At 39.0% G+C, this 15,321-nt stretch overlaps 1 protein-coding gene across 1 annotated transcript in view; it reads left to right on the forward strand.

Moving 5' to 3' along the window:
- The first annotated feature begins 1,288 nt into the window (after nt 1-1,288).
- Nucleotides 1,289-15,321, forward strand: part of LOC124159760 (calmodulin-binding transcription activator 1) — a 1,175,022-nt gene continuing 1,160,989 nt past the window's right edge. The window contains exon 1 of the mRNA XM_046535673.1: nt 1,289-1,522. Coding sequence (XP_046391629.1) covers nt 1,483-1,522 — 40 coding nt within the window. The 5' untranslated portion in view covers nt 1,289-1,482. The remainder of the gene's footprint in view (nt 1,523-15,321) is intronic.

The raw sequence follows: 15,321 nt of genomic DNA on the forward strand, positions 1-15,321 counted from the left end.
TTCTAAATTTTGCACTGAAAAAAGCTTTAAAAAATTCCCGATGTGCATGATATCCAATGCCTGAGGCGTCCTCATCTCCTCGTCAAAATAATTTGAACAACTTACAATTTTCAGAAAGATATTATGATGTGGCAAGAAGGAAGTGCTGAGAATGGTTTTAGTTTCTATTTAGTTAAGCAAAGTAGATGTGGTAAATTCTTCACTGCCGTTAAACACCTGAAAACAACGGCAAATTGCGTGTATTCGACCATCGCAACTATCTTGGGTTACTTTTCTGCTTTTTCCCTCGATTCAATCACATTCTTCTCGGGATCCAGTAACATCTTCATCAAATGTCTATGTACTATTAGAATCATTATCCAATGTATAGTAAGCCACGAGCGTTGATATAAGTCTATTATTGTAAAGTCGATGCTGCCGTGTGTTATTTCAGTCACCCACTCATTTATCACAGTAAATCAATCTGATATGAGAAGGTAATTTATTTCTGCATCAAAATATCAACGATAATAATTTTCAAATTCATTAAAAACAATCATCAATTATGTAGCAATATATGAAATTATACACCGATAGGTAAACGATGCATGAATAACGTAATGGAGGTCAGTTGAAAAGAGTCGTCATATAGTGCTACTATGACTGCTAATTTACGATGAGGGTAATCTGTTTAAGTTGTAAATGGAAGCAAATTTTGTGTACTGAAAATTTTATATCCGATTATTTTTGTTGTTTTCCAATTTTTTTAACCCCTTAATAAAAATTACTGATACAATGTGGGATCGTGGTAGGCTAACAGTTAGCGTGTTTGGTCCCTGATCGAGGAGTCTCGGGTTGAACACTCAAGGCAACCGAAACGTCATCCTTGTTGTGTAAGCCTTGGTGAATGATTCTCCACCTTGAACGAGTGTAATTTGCTTCTCCATGGCATAATCTTAAGTGAGCCTTACCTCCGCCTATCCTGTCCAGACGTATGGTTTTAGTTTCTACTAAGTTAAGCCGAGTAGATTTGGTAATGTCTTCTTCACTGCCGTTAAACACCTGAAAAAAACGGCAAATTGCATGTATTCGACCATCGTAACTATTTTGGGTTACTTCTCTGCGAGCCGACCTCCGCGGTATAAAGTAAATGAATGCAGATTAGCGCATGTTATTTGCGCTACTTAGTTTAGTTATAATTTAGCTATATAAGACGTCGCATCTTTGGTTACAGAAATGGGGTTGAGTGAGAATGTTATTGCTTGAATTTTTAAGTATGTGGCCGCACACTTATAGCTCTCTTTTTTTCAGGCTTGATGCCGACCGTAACTCACCATGGCGGGTGGTGATGAACTCGGCGAATCACAACATTTAGAGGCAGATTGACGGAGACATCGGCTCGGAAACGCGGTATCGGAAGATCTACTTGTTCTCCCTTTGACAGAAGATCGACGCTGTTCCAGAGAGCCGTTTCGCCTCGTGCGTACGTCCAGTTCCAGTACAATGGCGTCCTCGGCTGTCTTTTGCCTCAGCCTCCAGATACGTGAGTAGACATTTGACTTATTACGCAGGCTTGGTATTCGTTTGCAGGAGTCGGTTTTTTTCGTCTCATTTTGGAGTTCAAGTTAAAGGCATGGGTGCAAAACAATCAATGCATAGATCTCAGGATTTATAATTAAAGTAAACTTGTTATGTGACAGGATTTTTTAAGCGCAACATCTCTACGAAGAAACAGCTAGTTTGTTGCTCATACTTTACTCATGGTTGTGACTCGAAAACGGAGTTTTCTTGCTCTTATTTTTTAAAGAGATTTTTTCGTTTTAAATATGCATCTTCCTGTGATTTTATTGCGGTGATTAGTGTATCCTATGACCAGAAATGTTTTTAAAATTGTTATATAACTTTGCTACGATCGAATTTTTTAAGCAATGGGGAACTTGCATGAATTTTTTTTATTTCATAGGCGGACAGAAAATTATTTTCTGAATACAACAAAGAAAACCGCATGTAAATCTGAGTTTTCCTTCGCGAGATATTTAATGATAAATATAACGAATTTTAAAGCGCGGGAAAAACTCCCTCACCCCCCAAGCCACTGCCGACGAAGCCTCGATGACGTCAAAGGTGCCTAAACATCACGCGAAGCTATTGTTGTGATTGTTTGTAATAGTTGCCAGCAGTTGTGAGAGCTTCGTTTGTTAGACGTGTTGATTATTTTATATTTAAAGATAAATATCCGACGATAGAGGCTTGGAAGCCCTCGTTTTTTGCATTATTTATAATATAAATATCTGAGTAAGGGCATAAAATTTAAAACTGGAGCAGTTAAACCAAAAATTTGATAATACCTAAATAACATCGTTGTAGGAGTCTGAGCCGCGGCCATTGGAAGGGGGATACGTTAATTGTAAGTTGATGTTATCGACGGCATATCATTCATTTAAGTATGTAATTAGAACGATTTTGATGTTTACTAATGTCCGCTTAGCTTTTGTATACAATAACTTCATCCGTTTATTCGTAGGTACCGGAGAATTCGTCGTTTAGGACTGTCTGTGCTTGTATTATGGGGAGAATTCCAGTCAATGCAACTTTTGCTCGCTGATTGGAGACATCTAGGAACATTTTTGTGCCAAAATAGTGTTATTTTCAACGTGACATCTCCCGTTAAGCTACTGCTACTAATCACAGTGCCAGTGGTTGTAATGCACTAAGTTTGACGAGGTTGAAAAATATCGGCCAAGAGTTATCAGTGTTCCATCGTGATTGAATTGTAAAAAGTGCTATTACGCTATCGATAAATGTCTAACAGTAGTGTAAAAATTGTTAGTGGCATGCTAATCTCCGTTGTTCACCGTAGATATGACATTTCACGATCACGCTATTGAAATAAAAACTGTGTGTGAAGTTTGTTATTCCATTATTTCAACGAATAGTAGTGAGAAATGTCACCTGTGTCACTTGTGTGGGCTAATTTAAGGGTTTAAATCAGTGAATAAATAGTTGTATTCATCATAACGAGTTCTGTTATTGTAAGTTGTACGTGATGAATATAAGAATGTGATAGTGACATCCAGTTTTGATAAGAGTATTTGCCTATTTCCCACTATATTTTTATGGTATATCCTAGTATATTGTTTATGGATTTACCTATATTATTGAAATAGGTTGTAGCTTGTGTGTGTGTTGGCAGCGGAACCGATTCGCGATCTCACATGTGGATTGTGTGCAGACTGTTTTGCTGTGAATTCGTACCGTAGGACGGATAGGACTACCTTCTCCGTTAATCCGGCGTTGCCAAATTCAACAGCACAGCTTACTCTAATGTCAACAGCACAGCTTACGATCGTTATCCTCCAGTATTACAAGTTTCTTTTACAACTCGATTTGCCGCCAACGTATAGCAATAATTTGTCTTAACAAATTCCATGAGGGTCGTGGCATCAATTTTTGGTGTCCTAAAAAAAGGCTGGTGTCCTAACACACCATGCCACACGCCTTTTAGGCGGCTTGCGGGGTATTATGTAGACGTAGATGAATTTCAGGTGTACTATTCGAACGAGTGGCAACGTTATCATCCATTTTTCTGATAACCAAAACACACGAAGTGAAACGCTTGTACTTCATCATCCCGATGCCGCATTATTAATATCCCAAGTAATAATCTAGGCACAATAGCAATAGGAAAACTTGCCCAAGAATAACAGAACAAAATAAAGTGACGATGAGCGGCTAAATACTCCCTCAAAACAAATTTTACACCATGCGCTCAGCGTATTTCCCTACTCCCTACGGATGTTTAGGCACCTATGACGTCACGTCTGGCCTCGGCAACGCTCGGGTGTCTTCGCGCAGTGGTCGGCTCAGAGAAATTTTTCTCGATTTTAAATGCAATTTTTTTATTTCTTTTGATGCTGAATGGAGAAACTGAAGGTATTTTTGCGAGCTAATGTATCCATTTGACTTATTCAAAATAGTTTTTAGAGCAATCTACGACCCATGCAAGTTCCTCATTGAGTAGTTACCGCTTTATATTATTTTCTGCTGCATAAGTTTGAAGCCAGTAATGTTTTAAATAACCCTCAATTTCCGGCATCATACGCGCGACGCAATTCGCCGATATGAATTTTTTAGGATATAAAAATACCACAAGTGTTGCGAGAACGCACGTATCCACACCTATAATCCACCAGGTGAGATATACGGAATTGCGGAAGAACATATATGAATATGGAAAGGCAATGTATGTACATTCCTGCGTGACCACCTCGCTGCGTGTGGGAAACCCGACATTTTTTTTGAATGCATGATAAGTTACGTCTGCGGAGTGGCCTAGCTGCGGTTGGGCGGCGAAAATAAGGAGGTACTCCTGGGTGATAAGGGAGAGGAAAAGGGAATGAGAAAAAGAACGAGGGAGGGGAGAGTAAGGGAGAATGGGGGTGAGCTTTAGCTCCGGGAGAGGAGCTGGTGCGGGAGAAAAAAATTGAGCCGCCGGGTGAATTATAAAGGACGCGGAGGAATAAAAAGGTGAATTTGAGAGGATTGGAATGGAATGGTCAGAGGAGCGTTGCGCCCTCCTCTGCGAAATAGGCGAGGGGAAATAGCGGGCAAGGGTTTTGGCGGCGGGGAATACGTTTGTGGCGTCAAAACAGTCGGAGGCTACGCATCGCTGACCCTGGATCAAAGAGAGCGGAATACTCCCCACGGGATGCAAAAAGCGACGTGGATACAACAACTGTGTGTGCGAGGATTGCTGCATTTTTTTGTACCTTGACGCCCAGACGAACACCCTCTGGTGTACAGTTTATTCCTATGACCCTCCCTCTCCCGGCCTTTCAACACACACTGGTATGAACAATGCACGTATCCCCCTCTTCACAGTTGTCAGTTTTCTCCATATGTGTCCGAGTGTGGCGCAAGTGACTTGCGCAGATGAGGGGAAGGCCTCTAGGGTTAGGTTAACTTTCATCTTAGGGTTCAAAAATGTTGTCTATTTTTTATTTTTTTACAATATGAAAACAATAATTTATGGACGCAAACTACTTCGATGTTTTATTAAGTATGGCTCAAATTACCCTGTGATATTTGTAAGCCGATGTGTACCTCACATCTCTAATGAGAATCTCTACTAATATTATAACCAAGCCGATCACGAGGGGAGTCTATAATTATAGCCGTCCACTTTGCTGTGAATACAGTCTCCTTCTATTAAAACTCAACCCATTGAGATATCTGTTTTACGATAACAGAAAAATGAGTATGGCCGCAAGATTCCATGGCGATAGACAGCCTGTTGTCATCAGAAGTCTCATCTAAATGCCTGTTTACACCACACATTAACTCGTACCAGTTAATGTCGTTTCCGTGAATGATTTTTGTGGACCGGAACGGACATAAACGAATGAATAATCCAAATTAGAACAGGTACTATTTTCCGTTCATGTACCCGCACAAGTTGGCTGGTGACGCGGTACATTTTCGTGCTCATTCTTGCGTTCATTCATGTAGACATGAACTCGTACGGGTAAATGTACCGTGTAAACAGGCCTTAAGGATAAATGTTTGTGTTCGAATGCATTTTCTGCTGTTTGTTGGGGAACCTTTAGTAGGCTCGGTACATTTTGGGTAATGATTACTTGATTAGGAACGAGACGGTTTTCAATGCGGCTGCCATTGTGATTGAATGAAGTGTGGAATGTACCGCGTCACCAGCCAACTTGTGCGGGTACATGAACGGAAAATAGTACCTGTTCTAATTTGGATTATTCATTCGTTTATGTCCGTTCCGGTCCACAAAAATCATTCACGGAAACGACATTAACTGGTACGAGTTAATGTGTGGTGTAAACAGGCATTTAGATGAGACCTCTGATGACAACAGGCTGTCTATCGCCATGGAATCTTGCGGCCATACTCATTTTTCTGTTATCGTAAAACAGATATCTCAATGGGTTGAGTTTTAATAGAAGGAGACTGTATTCACAGCAAAGTGGACGGCTATAATTATAGACTCCCCTCGTGATCGGCTTGGTTATAATATTAGTAGAGAAGGTCCTCGCAAAAACTGTGCACCTATGCGGAAAAAAATTGGGCTCGTCCGGGATTTGAACTCGGGACCTCTCGCACCCTAAGCGAGAATCATACCCCTAGACCAACGATCCGTTTTGAATACAGGTCGATTCATCTGAGCTTTTTTCGAATGCTCTAAAGCGTTGGAAAGTTGTTTGGACTTGAATGCTTAAAATATGCTTGAGGGAGACAAGCGAAAGAGAAAGTGACCGTTGTGCCGAATGCATTCTCAGCTCCGAGAGCGGTATTTAATTAAAACAACTATAATTTTTATTGGGAATGTTTTTCAAATCGAATATTCTGCGGAATAAAGGTCGTGGAAAGACTGATGAAGTTTGAGATATTTGCTTCTGATAAATATTACGCAGAAAAAGAACTTGCAAATAGACTTCAAAAATTATTTCAGGCAAGAAGAAAAATGTAAATCGAGAGGAAATGATCTCCGGTCTTATAATGATTAAATAATATTTAGACGCTGTGTTAAAGAAAGTCAATATTTTTGAGCGAACATTCTCATGAATATTATTCTGTGATAGTTGTCATAGATAGCATCATGTGCTTATCAGTTAGTATTAACATTGAGCAAAAAAGTTACCTTTCATTTTCCAACAATATTTTCAGCTATTGATACACGTAGTCATTTCCTCGGAATTAATTTATTGTGACACCAGGAGCTTTCTTATGTAAGGTGCGTTTCAATGAATTAGTTGGAGTTTTTACGTGTTTATTTTGCCTAGAAAAGTGCTGCTCGGGTATCAACCTTTCTGGGCCTCAGGTAGTTACGCTGCTTGCCGAATATTTGAATACGTTCGTAACAATATTCTCTTATCCAAAACCTTAATATTATTATTATTATTATTATTACACATTGCTGCACGTAGACTATTGCCTGTTGGCAGCATTAGAGGTATACACATGAATAGCAAATTCGAATACAAAGTTTATATCTAATACTATGCTTAGAAACAGAAAAGACACCCATGGTAAAAAATAATACATTCATTCTAATCTCATGCTACTAAGAATTTAAGATTTTCCCAATAAACCAATTTCAATCAATCCATTAAATACATTAATTCTAATGTAATACAACTAACAATACAATATTCTCTTAACCAAAACACTGCCCGATAGGATAGAGGCTCTCATGAAAGAGGAAAGAAGCTTAGTTTTTCCATGCATGCTTACGCTCAAATACGTAAACAGACGCGCGAATATCCGCGCGGAGTAGTTCATCCTGAAATGGACGCGGTGGAGGGGTTGCAAACAGTATTGAATGCGAGAGAAGCGAATTTGGCGAGAGGATGACTTGGCCAGGGTAGTAAAGGAATGGGTAGCTGGTCAGGTCCTCTCTATTCAACCCCCACGATTGTATGTGTGAATGTGTTTCTTTGCCCCTCCAGTTGTTCATCAGGGCGGGAAATTAGGGCGAGCCTTTTCAAGCACAGCGGAGTTCTCCCTTTACCAGATTTCGGGTTCCATAGCTAGTTTTGACCGAGTTTGACGGCCCGCCGTTTGATTTTTTTTGTACGTTTTTCGTGGGGGTACGAGACTGACTTGGGCCGGTCTCTTACCCCACTGCACCTTTTCTGTTCAATTTGCCGGTTGCACTTTGTTTCCCTTTATTTTGCCCGACCTCCTCGTCCACCCGAGGCGTTCAATCTCTAAAATCGACCCTCGTTTCCCTCGATTATAAATGATGAAGAGGGCCGAAGGAAAATGGAAATACGAGAGAGCGAAAGTTGAGCGCGAAAGCAAAAGCGGCTGCTACTGCGGCGATATCGTTTACTTTATAATTGAATTGAGAAGTCAGTGGTTGTACCTTCTCTCGTTGCATCCTTCGCGTTTATTCAAAAGCCGACTACCGGAGTCTTCGCTTTCCGATAGTTCATTACGTTAATCACTTTTCGACTTTGAAATTTTTTTCAACTTGGAAAGCTGCTATAAGAAAGAGTACACAAATAACCTGCAGATCAAATTCTCTCAATAAAAATGATGGTTGCTCGTCCATTTGTATTTTTAAATCTGTACTGATTCCTGCCGTTGATTTTATGATGCATGAAAATAAATCCCTAGCGATCCATGAAAATAGCGAGGTTCACTAAGAAAATCATGATGAAACAAGAGCTAAAACCATTCATAGAAAGATCTTTATTCTGATCAAATGCTATCGTTATATAAGGTAGTTTTCTTTAGAGTACAGTGATTGTGATACAATAACGTTGTCATCCTGTCAAACAACCCTCACTCAAGGGCTGATTTTGGTAGGCTATGTGGGGTTTTTCCGCTTACAGTTATTATTTTTTATAGTGTTAAATATTTAAACGGCGCAAATATACGCTGTATAGGGTGAGATAATTAAAAATGAATAAAAACTGGCGAGCTGTCATATAAATTGCAACCTTAGTCTCATCCACCTTGGTGGAATATGACAGGAGGTAGCTGATGCTCTTCTTTCGTCAGAGCCTAGACGTGTAACAAGTTATCATGTTCCTGATCAAATGGACTCGGTATTGCGCCGACGGCGCTCGCACCTTAAGCCATAGGATGGCTTAGAAGTTCCATTATACGCCAGAGATATGCATTTGCTATTCATATCCCCGAGCCATCAGAAACGAAAGACAGGGTGGCCCCTGCGGAATTCCAAATCCATTGAGGCTTGTCATGTACTCGCACTATTGCCATGAGAACCAGGATAGCTTATCGGCAGGCAGGTAATGAAATGTGTTCATATTATAATAGAACTGATAGTGACGTTTTCACCAAGTATGCAAATGACAGTTGAATAAGCAAATAAAACATCAGCTGGAGCGGTCCTAGTATTTCAAACATGTTCACACTGTAAAAAATAGCAATGGGGCTACTGGTAGATTGTTTATGAAAAACTTTCAAAAAATTAACAAAGCATGTAATAGAATAATAAAATTATTTTTGTATTAATCAAGTGACATCTAATGCGCATTTAAAATTACACAAACCATTGTGCCGTATTTACTAGTGGATAGTGTGGGAAGAAACTGTGTAAGATTAAAAAAATTGACTTCGAAAATTATATCGAAAATGACCCAAGTGCGAAAAAATAGCAAATCATATGCAATAAAAGGAATTAGTGATGAATAGCAATTCAGTATAAACATACAGCCTCTGAAACCTATTCCTAATGGGGGTGACACTAAGTATTTACGTGAAAAAAATGCCTGTTTAGCCATCCAACAGTTTTGGGATAAATTACCACTACTTAGCATCAGGTTTTGAACGTAGGTAAAAAATCAGCTATATTTGCGACCAGTACCTCAGTGCCAATGCATGCTACCGACTAATAGTATACCGCCTAAATGGGCTATTAGGTGCTTACTTATGAAAGGAGTTTATTAAATAGTATTTGGCATCTGCATTATTCAATTTTACTATCGTAATTTTTCTCGAAAAATGATACTAAGAAGGGTTACAAAATTATAGCAATTTTCGAGGAAAATATCCCAACATTTCTTGAATTCCCTATACTCTCTTTAATTCCCTAAACATTTATCTAAGACATACGGTATTTTAGCTCTGGAGTGAATTATTTATATTTAACAAAAGGGATGGTCTTAAGCGTGAACTGCTGTCATTCCAAATTTTTTCGCTAGATTAACAATAGCTCACCAAACTGTGCCTGTCATCAGTGGCGGATCCAGGATAGGGAAAAGGGGGGGTCTAAGTGGAGATTGACATTCCAGCAGTAGTGGGGGTCGAAAATATCTATGTAGTCTAATCCAATCTATGAAGTGTAAATTGGACACCCAAGGGATGGTGGGTATAGGGAATTTCCCCCCCCCCTCAAAGATCTGTTACTGGCTGTCATCCGACGAGAGTAACTGTTGTCGACGATGTGAACCACCCGTCTCCCCTCTGAAAACCGTTGGGAGTACCACATCACTCCACCTCATCACCCGTCGAAACCAATAAGGTGAAACTCATAATGGATGCAAAGCTTATCCATGGTTACATTAACGTCTGGAGAATCTGCAGATCCTCAAGTCGTGAGGGTGAAGCCAAGCCCAGGATGAGGGCTGTGGCTGCGGTACAAGCGGGGGCGTAATTCGAAATGAGAAGTCACGCAGGGAGTTTAGGCGTAGGTGGAATACTTAGGCCCTGATGGATTCGGGCGCACTGCCTTGCAGAATCAATCGAACTCGTGTGTGTTAATGTATGTTGCAAATGGAGGAGAGGAGTACTACTGCATGTGAATAGGGTGTGATTACATGCGAATTTGAAATAAGGTTTTAGAGTGAGAAATTAAAAGGAAGTTTTTAAAAAAATTAATCAATAATAGAGGAATAAATCAATTATAGTTTCGCTGTCATCCAAAATGCCGTCTATTTAAGCATTCAGCAAGTTTCAGCAATTTTTGTATTTCACCATTCCATGCGCTTGATATGGAGTATGAAGTAGAAAAAGAGGTTACTGCGGTAAAAATGAATTGCTATAATTATTCTGGTATAGAGGCATGATCTTGGGATAAACGTGAATTGTGAAAATTACATGAAAATTCGAGGATTGCAGTCCAGAGATTGCAGTAACATATCTGAAGTTGTGATCAGTGTTTCATTCATTTAAATTATATATATAAAAATTAAATAGGAACAAAGGAAATGCAATTTTTTTCGGTGAAAGAGCACATGATGTTTCGCGAGAATATTCAGTACCGAAATAGCCTCATAAGTCTTGGTAAAGTTTTTGGGATCAATATATGCCTTATTGTCCTAATGTTTTGAGAGTAAGATGAAAAATGAAAATGCTCTTTGGTTTAGATTTGATGTTTTTCTTCTGGCCTCCGCAGCTTGGCCAGTTCCTTTGTTTTTCCAATTTCATTTTCGATTTATTTTGGAACAGAAAAGTGGTATTACTACTAATTAATAGGAATTTTTCTCTCCTCGCTAGTTTTCTTTGTCTCTCTGACTCTTAACTTCGCTTCTCCCTCTCATTCCTGTAAGCTCATCATGTGCTTCTATTATCTCACTCCTCTGTTGGTAGCTTTATATTTATGGTCAGGATTTACGTAAGGATACCTTTCGGTCTTATATTTGATATGTGTTTGGTATTGTTTGTTTGTCAGTGCCTCAGTATCGTATTTCATTTCTTTTTTCTAAGCTCTGGTTTCAGTGTGCTCTTTTATTACTCTCTTTGTGCGCGGTGTTATTTTCGTCTGCCTTCCATTCCTACCGCAACTACTTCACACCCAACCTACCTTATAGCATTTTTATTCTGTGCGTACTCATTTATTTCGATAGTATTGATTGAGAGTAATGTTTCCAATGCCACGACATATATTTTTGGGTGCATAAAATTTCATGCTTTTCCTATGACTTCCAAGCAATATTTTTTCTTCACCTTTCTTCACTCCTATTTTCCCGTCTTTGTTTGCTCTTATTCATGTTTTGGATGAGGAAGCGGGGTTCTAATCTTTATTTCTCCCTCCCCTCAGAATCTTTTGCCCAATCTACCCGTTTCATCCCCACTCCGTCCGCTCCCCATCAAATCCATGCGCTTTTATCATCCCTCTCTCTTCTCTTCGGTCGCGCTGCATTTCCGGACGGCCATCGGTTCGCGTCCGCTTTTATGCACTGCCGCGCGATGTGTCGCTGAAATGCACCCTTGCCTTCCATTCCCCTGCTCCCTCATGATTGCCCACGTTTCGTCCGATGGTGGTTCGGTACCATTTTATGTGGTGCGAAGGGTTGAAGGGAAAGGGTGGTTTTGTGAGGTGTGCTCCGCGGTCGCAGTTGAAAAAAGGTGGAGCCCTGTCATAGGATGGATTTCTGTAGGCTAGTCGTCGGGGTGATCGGGAAAGTTTGGATCGAGCAGAAGAGCATATGTGAGATGGGTGGGATATATTCGGGCGGGGTGACGGTGAGAACGATTTCCTTTGTACTGCACTCTTCTTCCCTCCTTTTCGATGCAGTGACGTGGTGCAGGATGGGTTTGATGACACCAGTCGAGCTCTTACATCTTCGTGAACTTCATCTCTCTATGTCCTCTCCCATCTATTCCTAGGCGTATGCCATAACCTCCGTTCATGCATTCTCCTTGTCCTGGCGTCAGCTTAATTTCACGTCCAAACTCATATTTTGCATGCCTGACCTTATCTTATAATCTAAGGCTCTGTTCTGTGGAGGTACTCGGTTTTAAGACTCTGATTCAAGTCAATATCGTAGGCCACCAGGCACCTGGTTGAAAGATTTGCGTGGAAACTTTACGATGCGTATAAATTTTCATTGATATTTTTTGATAGAAATTCAACATTTTTAATTTTGAAGGAAAGTATGCTTTCGAAATCTTCAATGTTTTAACGATACTCGTATGTTTGTTTTTAGCATGATTGCTGCAACAAAATATTTGACAGTCTCTCTGGAGAAAGCGTATGGAATGTATAAACTTAGGTCCGTGCACTGAAAAGTCGTCAGGTTTGAAATATCATTCAGCATTTTTTCTCTGATTGTATTCAGAATCATAAATTTTAAACCTTTCTATAGCGTCTAAATTTATTTTATTTTAAGTTCTCCTATGCGCGCTATTTTATAGTGAAATGTCAAAAGTTGAGGCGGGAATCGGAAACGATTCACTTGATTATATCTTCTAGACCATAGGATTCTGGAAACTAGTTCCAAGGAAACAAGCTTGTTGAGGTTCCGTAATGAAAGATCGACTTATCTCAACATGAATTTATTGGTTGCTTCTTCGCAGCGCAGAACAAGACAAGACTCATACAGGGAATAATCACGATAGAAACCCAGTCAGCCAAAAAAAACAAAAGAGCAATGAAAAACGTAAAACAAGTCAAATCAGCAATTGAAAACTTTTACATTTTCTACAACAAAGCTCATTCTCTTGAGGAACTGAGTCGCAGTGGTATTGAGCAGTAAAATGAACGCCTAGACCTGGAAAATAGTAAGCCTGCCGAGTTCATATTTTCATAGTTCCCCGGAAAAAGCAAAAATCGGAGCATAATTATGTCCCAATTTATCGCTACGAGTTTGTGAAACAAAAATATACTGGAAAGTTCGGCTGATGTGGGTCTTTTTTTACCAACCGGATTCACAGTTAGAATCTGCTTTTTTAATTACGCAAAGTCTTTACCTTTTTTTCCTCAGTATTATACAAAATGTATATTAGAATAAGCATTGGTGCATGATTTCGTAATAGAGCACAATTATAGTTATTGAAAGCGGGAAAATTATTTTGTCATGCATTTGATTGTTGTCAACTTGAGTTTTGTTTCCAGCGATCTTTGTGGTATATTGATGGCTGTCATCAACATGTTTAATTTTGCGTAATGAGTGCATGCTGTATTTTTGCCGCTGGAGGACAGGATGCATATGGAGTCGACGGAGAAAAAAATATTGACCACGGAGACCGTGGGACCTGCTGCGTAGCATCGATAATTGAAGTGCAATGTCATGTATTTATTTATGCAAAAAATATCCATCGTGAATATTGAAAAGCAATTGATAGCTACCACTTGATAAGTTAATTGTTTTTTTCCATTGCAATTGTAAATGTATGTTGCGTTCTCCCATTGTTTAGAAAGCGAAATGATACCTTTTGATGAAATAAATATTTATGAACCAGCTCTCATTATTCGAAGCAACGGGAAACCCATTCTTCTGGAAGCGATTGGAGGTGAATTTTTCTTTTTAGTTCTCAGTTAGTTCTTTTTGTTTCCCTTGCTACATTTGTGTTTCTAAAAATTGAGAAAATCACTAGTAATGGAAATCTGTACTCCAATTCCACCTTTGATGTTTCAGATTCTTTATTGAACGGAAATTTGTATCGCTTTTATGTCATTTATCCCATTTATCTCAAATTTACGAATTTACGTTATCCATTTCTCTTAATCAGGGCCAAGAGCATGATTTCATTCCTTTTTCCCAATTTTTTTTCTATGAATACTGCTTTATTTTAAATTTTTTTGGCCATACGTCTGATTGTATCGTATATATTACGATATGATGAAAACCAAACCAAGCCCTTGAATTAATTATGGTCGCATATTTTACGTTCCGGAAAAGTGAATTGAATCAATTTGCATCTTTGATAATTGTAATCGATTATCAAAGCTGAATTCATTGCGTTTGAATAAAAAAAGCAATGGATCCCTCCTTCCACGCGTGAAGTTGTGCTAATTCGGCTAATTCATTAGTTTGCCGACGTTAATTACTTACATCATTGTAAGATATGCTGTTTATAGGATTGGTTACTATGGAAAAGGACGATATGAGTCACAATGCTTTATAAATTCTATAGAAACTACTATATTATCAGCGATCGGCGTCAGCAAAATTCTCCTCGAACAGGAAAGCTGTTGGGTTAGTCATATTTTTCTGGAATACTTTGTTGTAGTCAGCACTGCGACCGAGTTACGGATGAATTATTTGAAAGGTGTCATCATGCCTCTATAGGTAGCTAATCTCTTTTCATACATATCTAAGGTATCGCATGATTTGCTTTTTATAGCGCTCACGCGTCAAATATTACTTCTTTTTGCGAAATCTTCGTTTGGTCATTACTTACCAGGTAGTGTCTTTGATGATATCGCATCGCACAGCAGTTCATATAAGTGCTTAGAAAATTTCCTCGTTTATCACTCTAAAGAAAGTTTAAAAGGGAATTCTAGCTAATCACTAAATTATTTTCTGACATACGCTGGATTTATTGGCACATAATGAGAAAAATTTATTTCCTGTGTTGTAATGGAATCTCGATACGTGTAGTTAGTTTACCTCCAAAATTAAATTTTTGCAGATAAATGTTTGAGGAAAAAATTGGAGACAATCGTGGATTGGCTATCAGTGAGCTTTTATGGAGTAACGCGTAATGGCCATAATAAGCGTACATATATTTCATGCAGAGATATACATATCCCTTGTCTGCACTCAAATCAGAGCCCTCTGAATTTTGGTGAGCGACAATTCAAATGCCTAGGCTTCGGTAAGCCCTATGGATTTGTAGTAATTATACACTATACGGCTGTATAGATTGCTCCGTTAAGGAATTAGATTAATACTAAAAATGGAACGCTTTAACTGTTCAGTATTTGGAAAATTTAAGCCGACACCCTTGAATTCGTACGCGATGATTATTTAGGAGGACGCGTGACTTCCACTTGAAGATTCCTATTTTGCCTTTTTTTCGTTTAATATTATCTGCTCAAAACTAATCTTATCGCATTCAAATATTCAGCTTGTAAAGAGTTAAAATATGGTAACTTTCAGCCGTGTCTTTCACTCATAA

This window comes from Ischnura elegans, chromosome 5 (genome assembly GCF_921293095.1).
Source record: "Ischnura elegans chromosome 5, ioIscEleg1.1, whole genome shotgun sequence".
NCBI classification, from domain to species: Eukaryota; Metazoa; Arthropoda; class Insecta; order Odonata; family Coenagrionidae; genus Ischnura; species Ischnura elegans.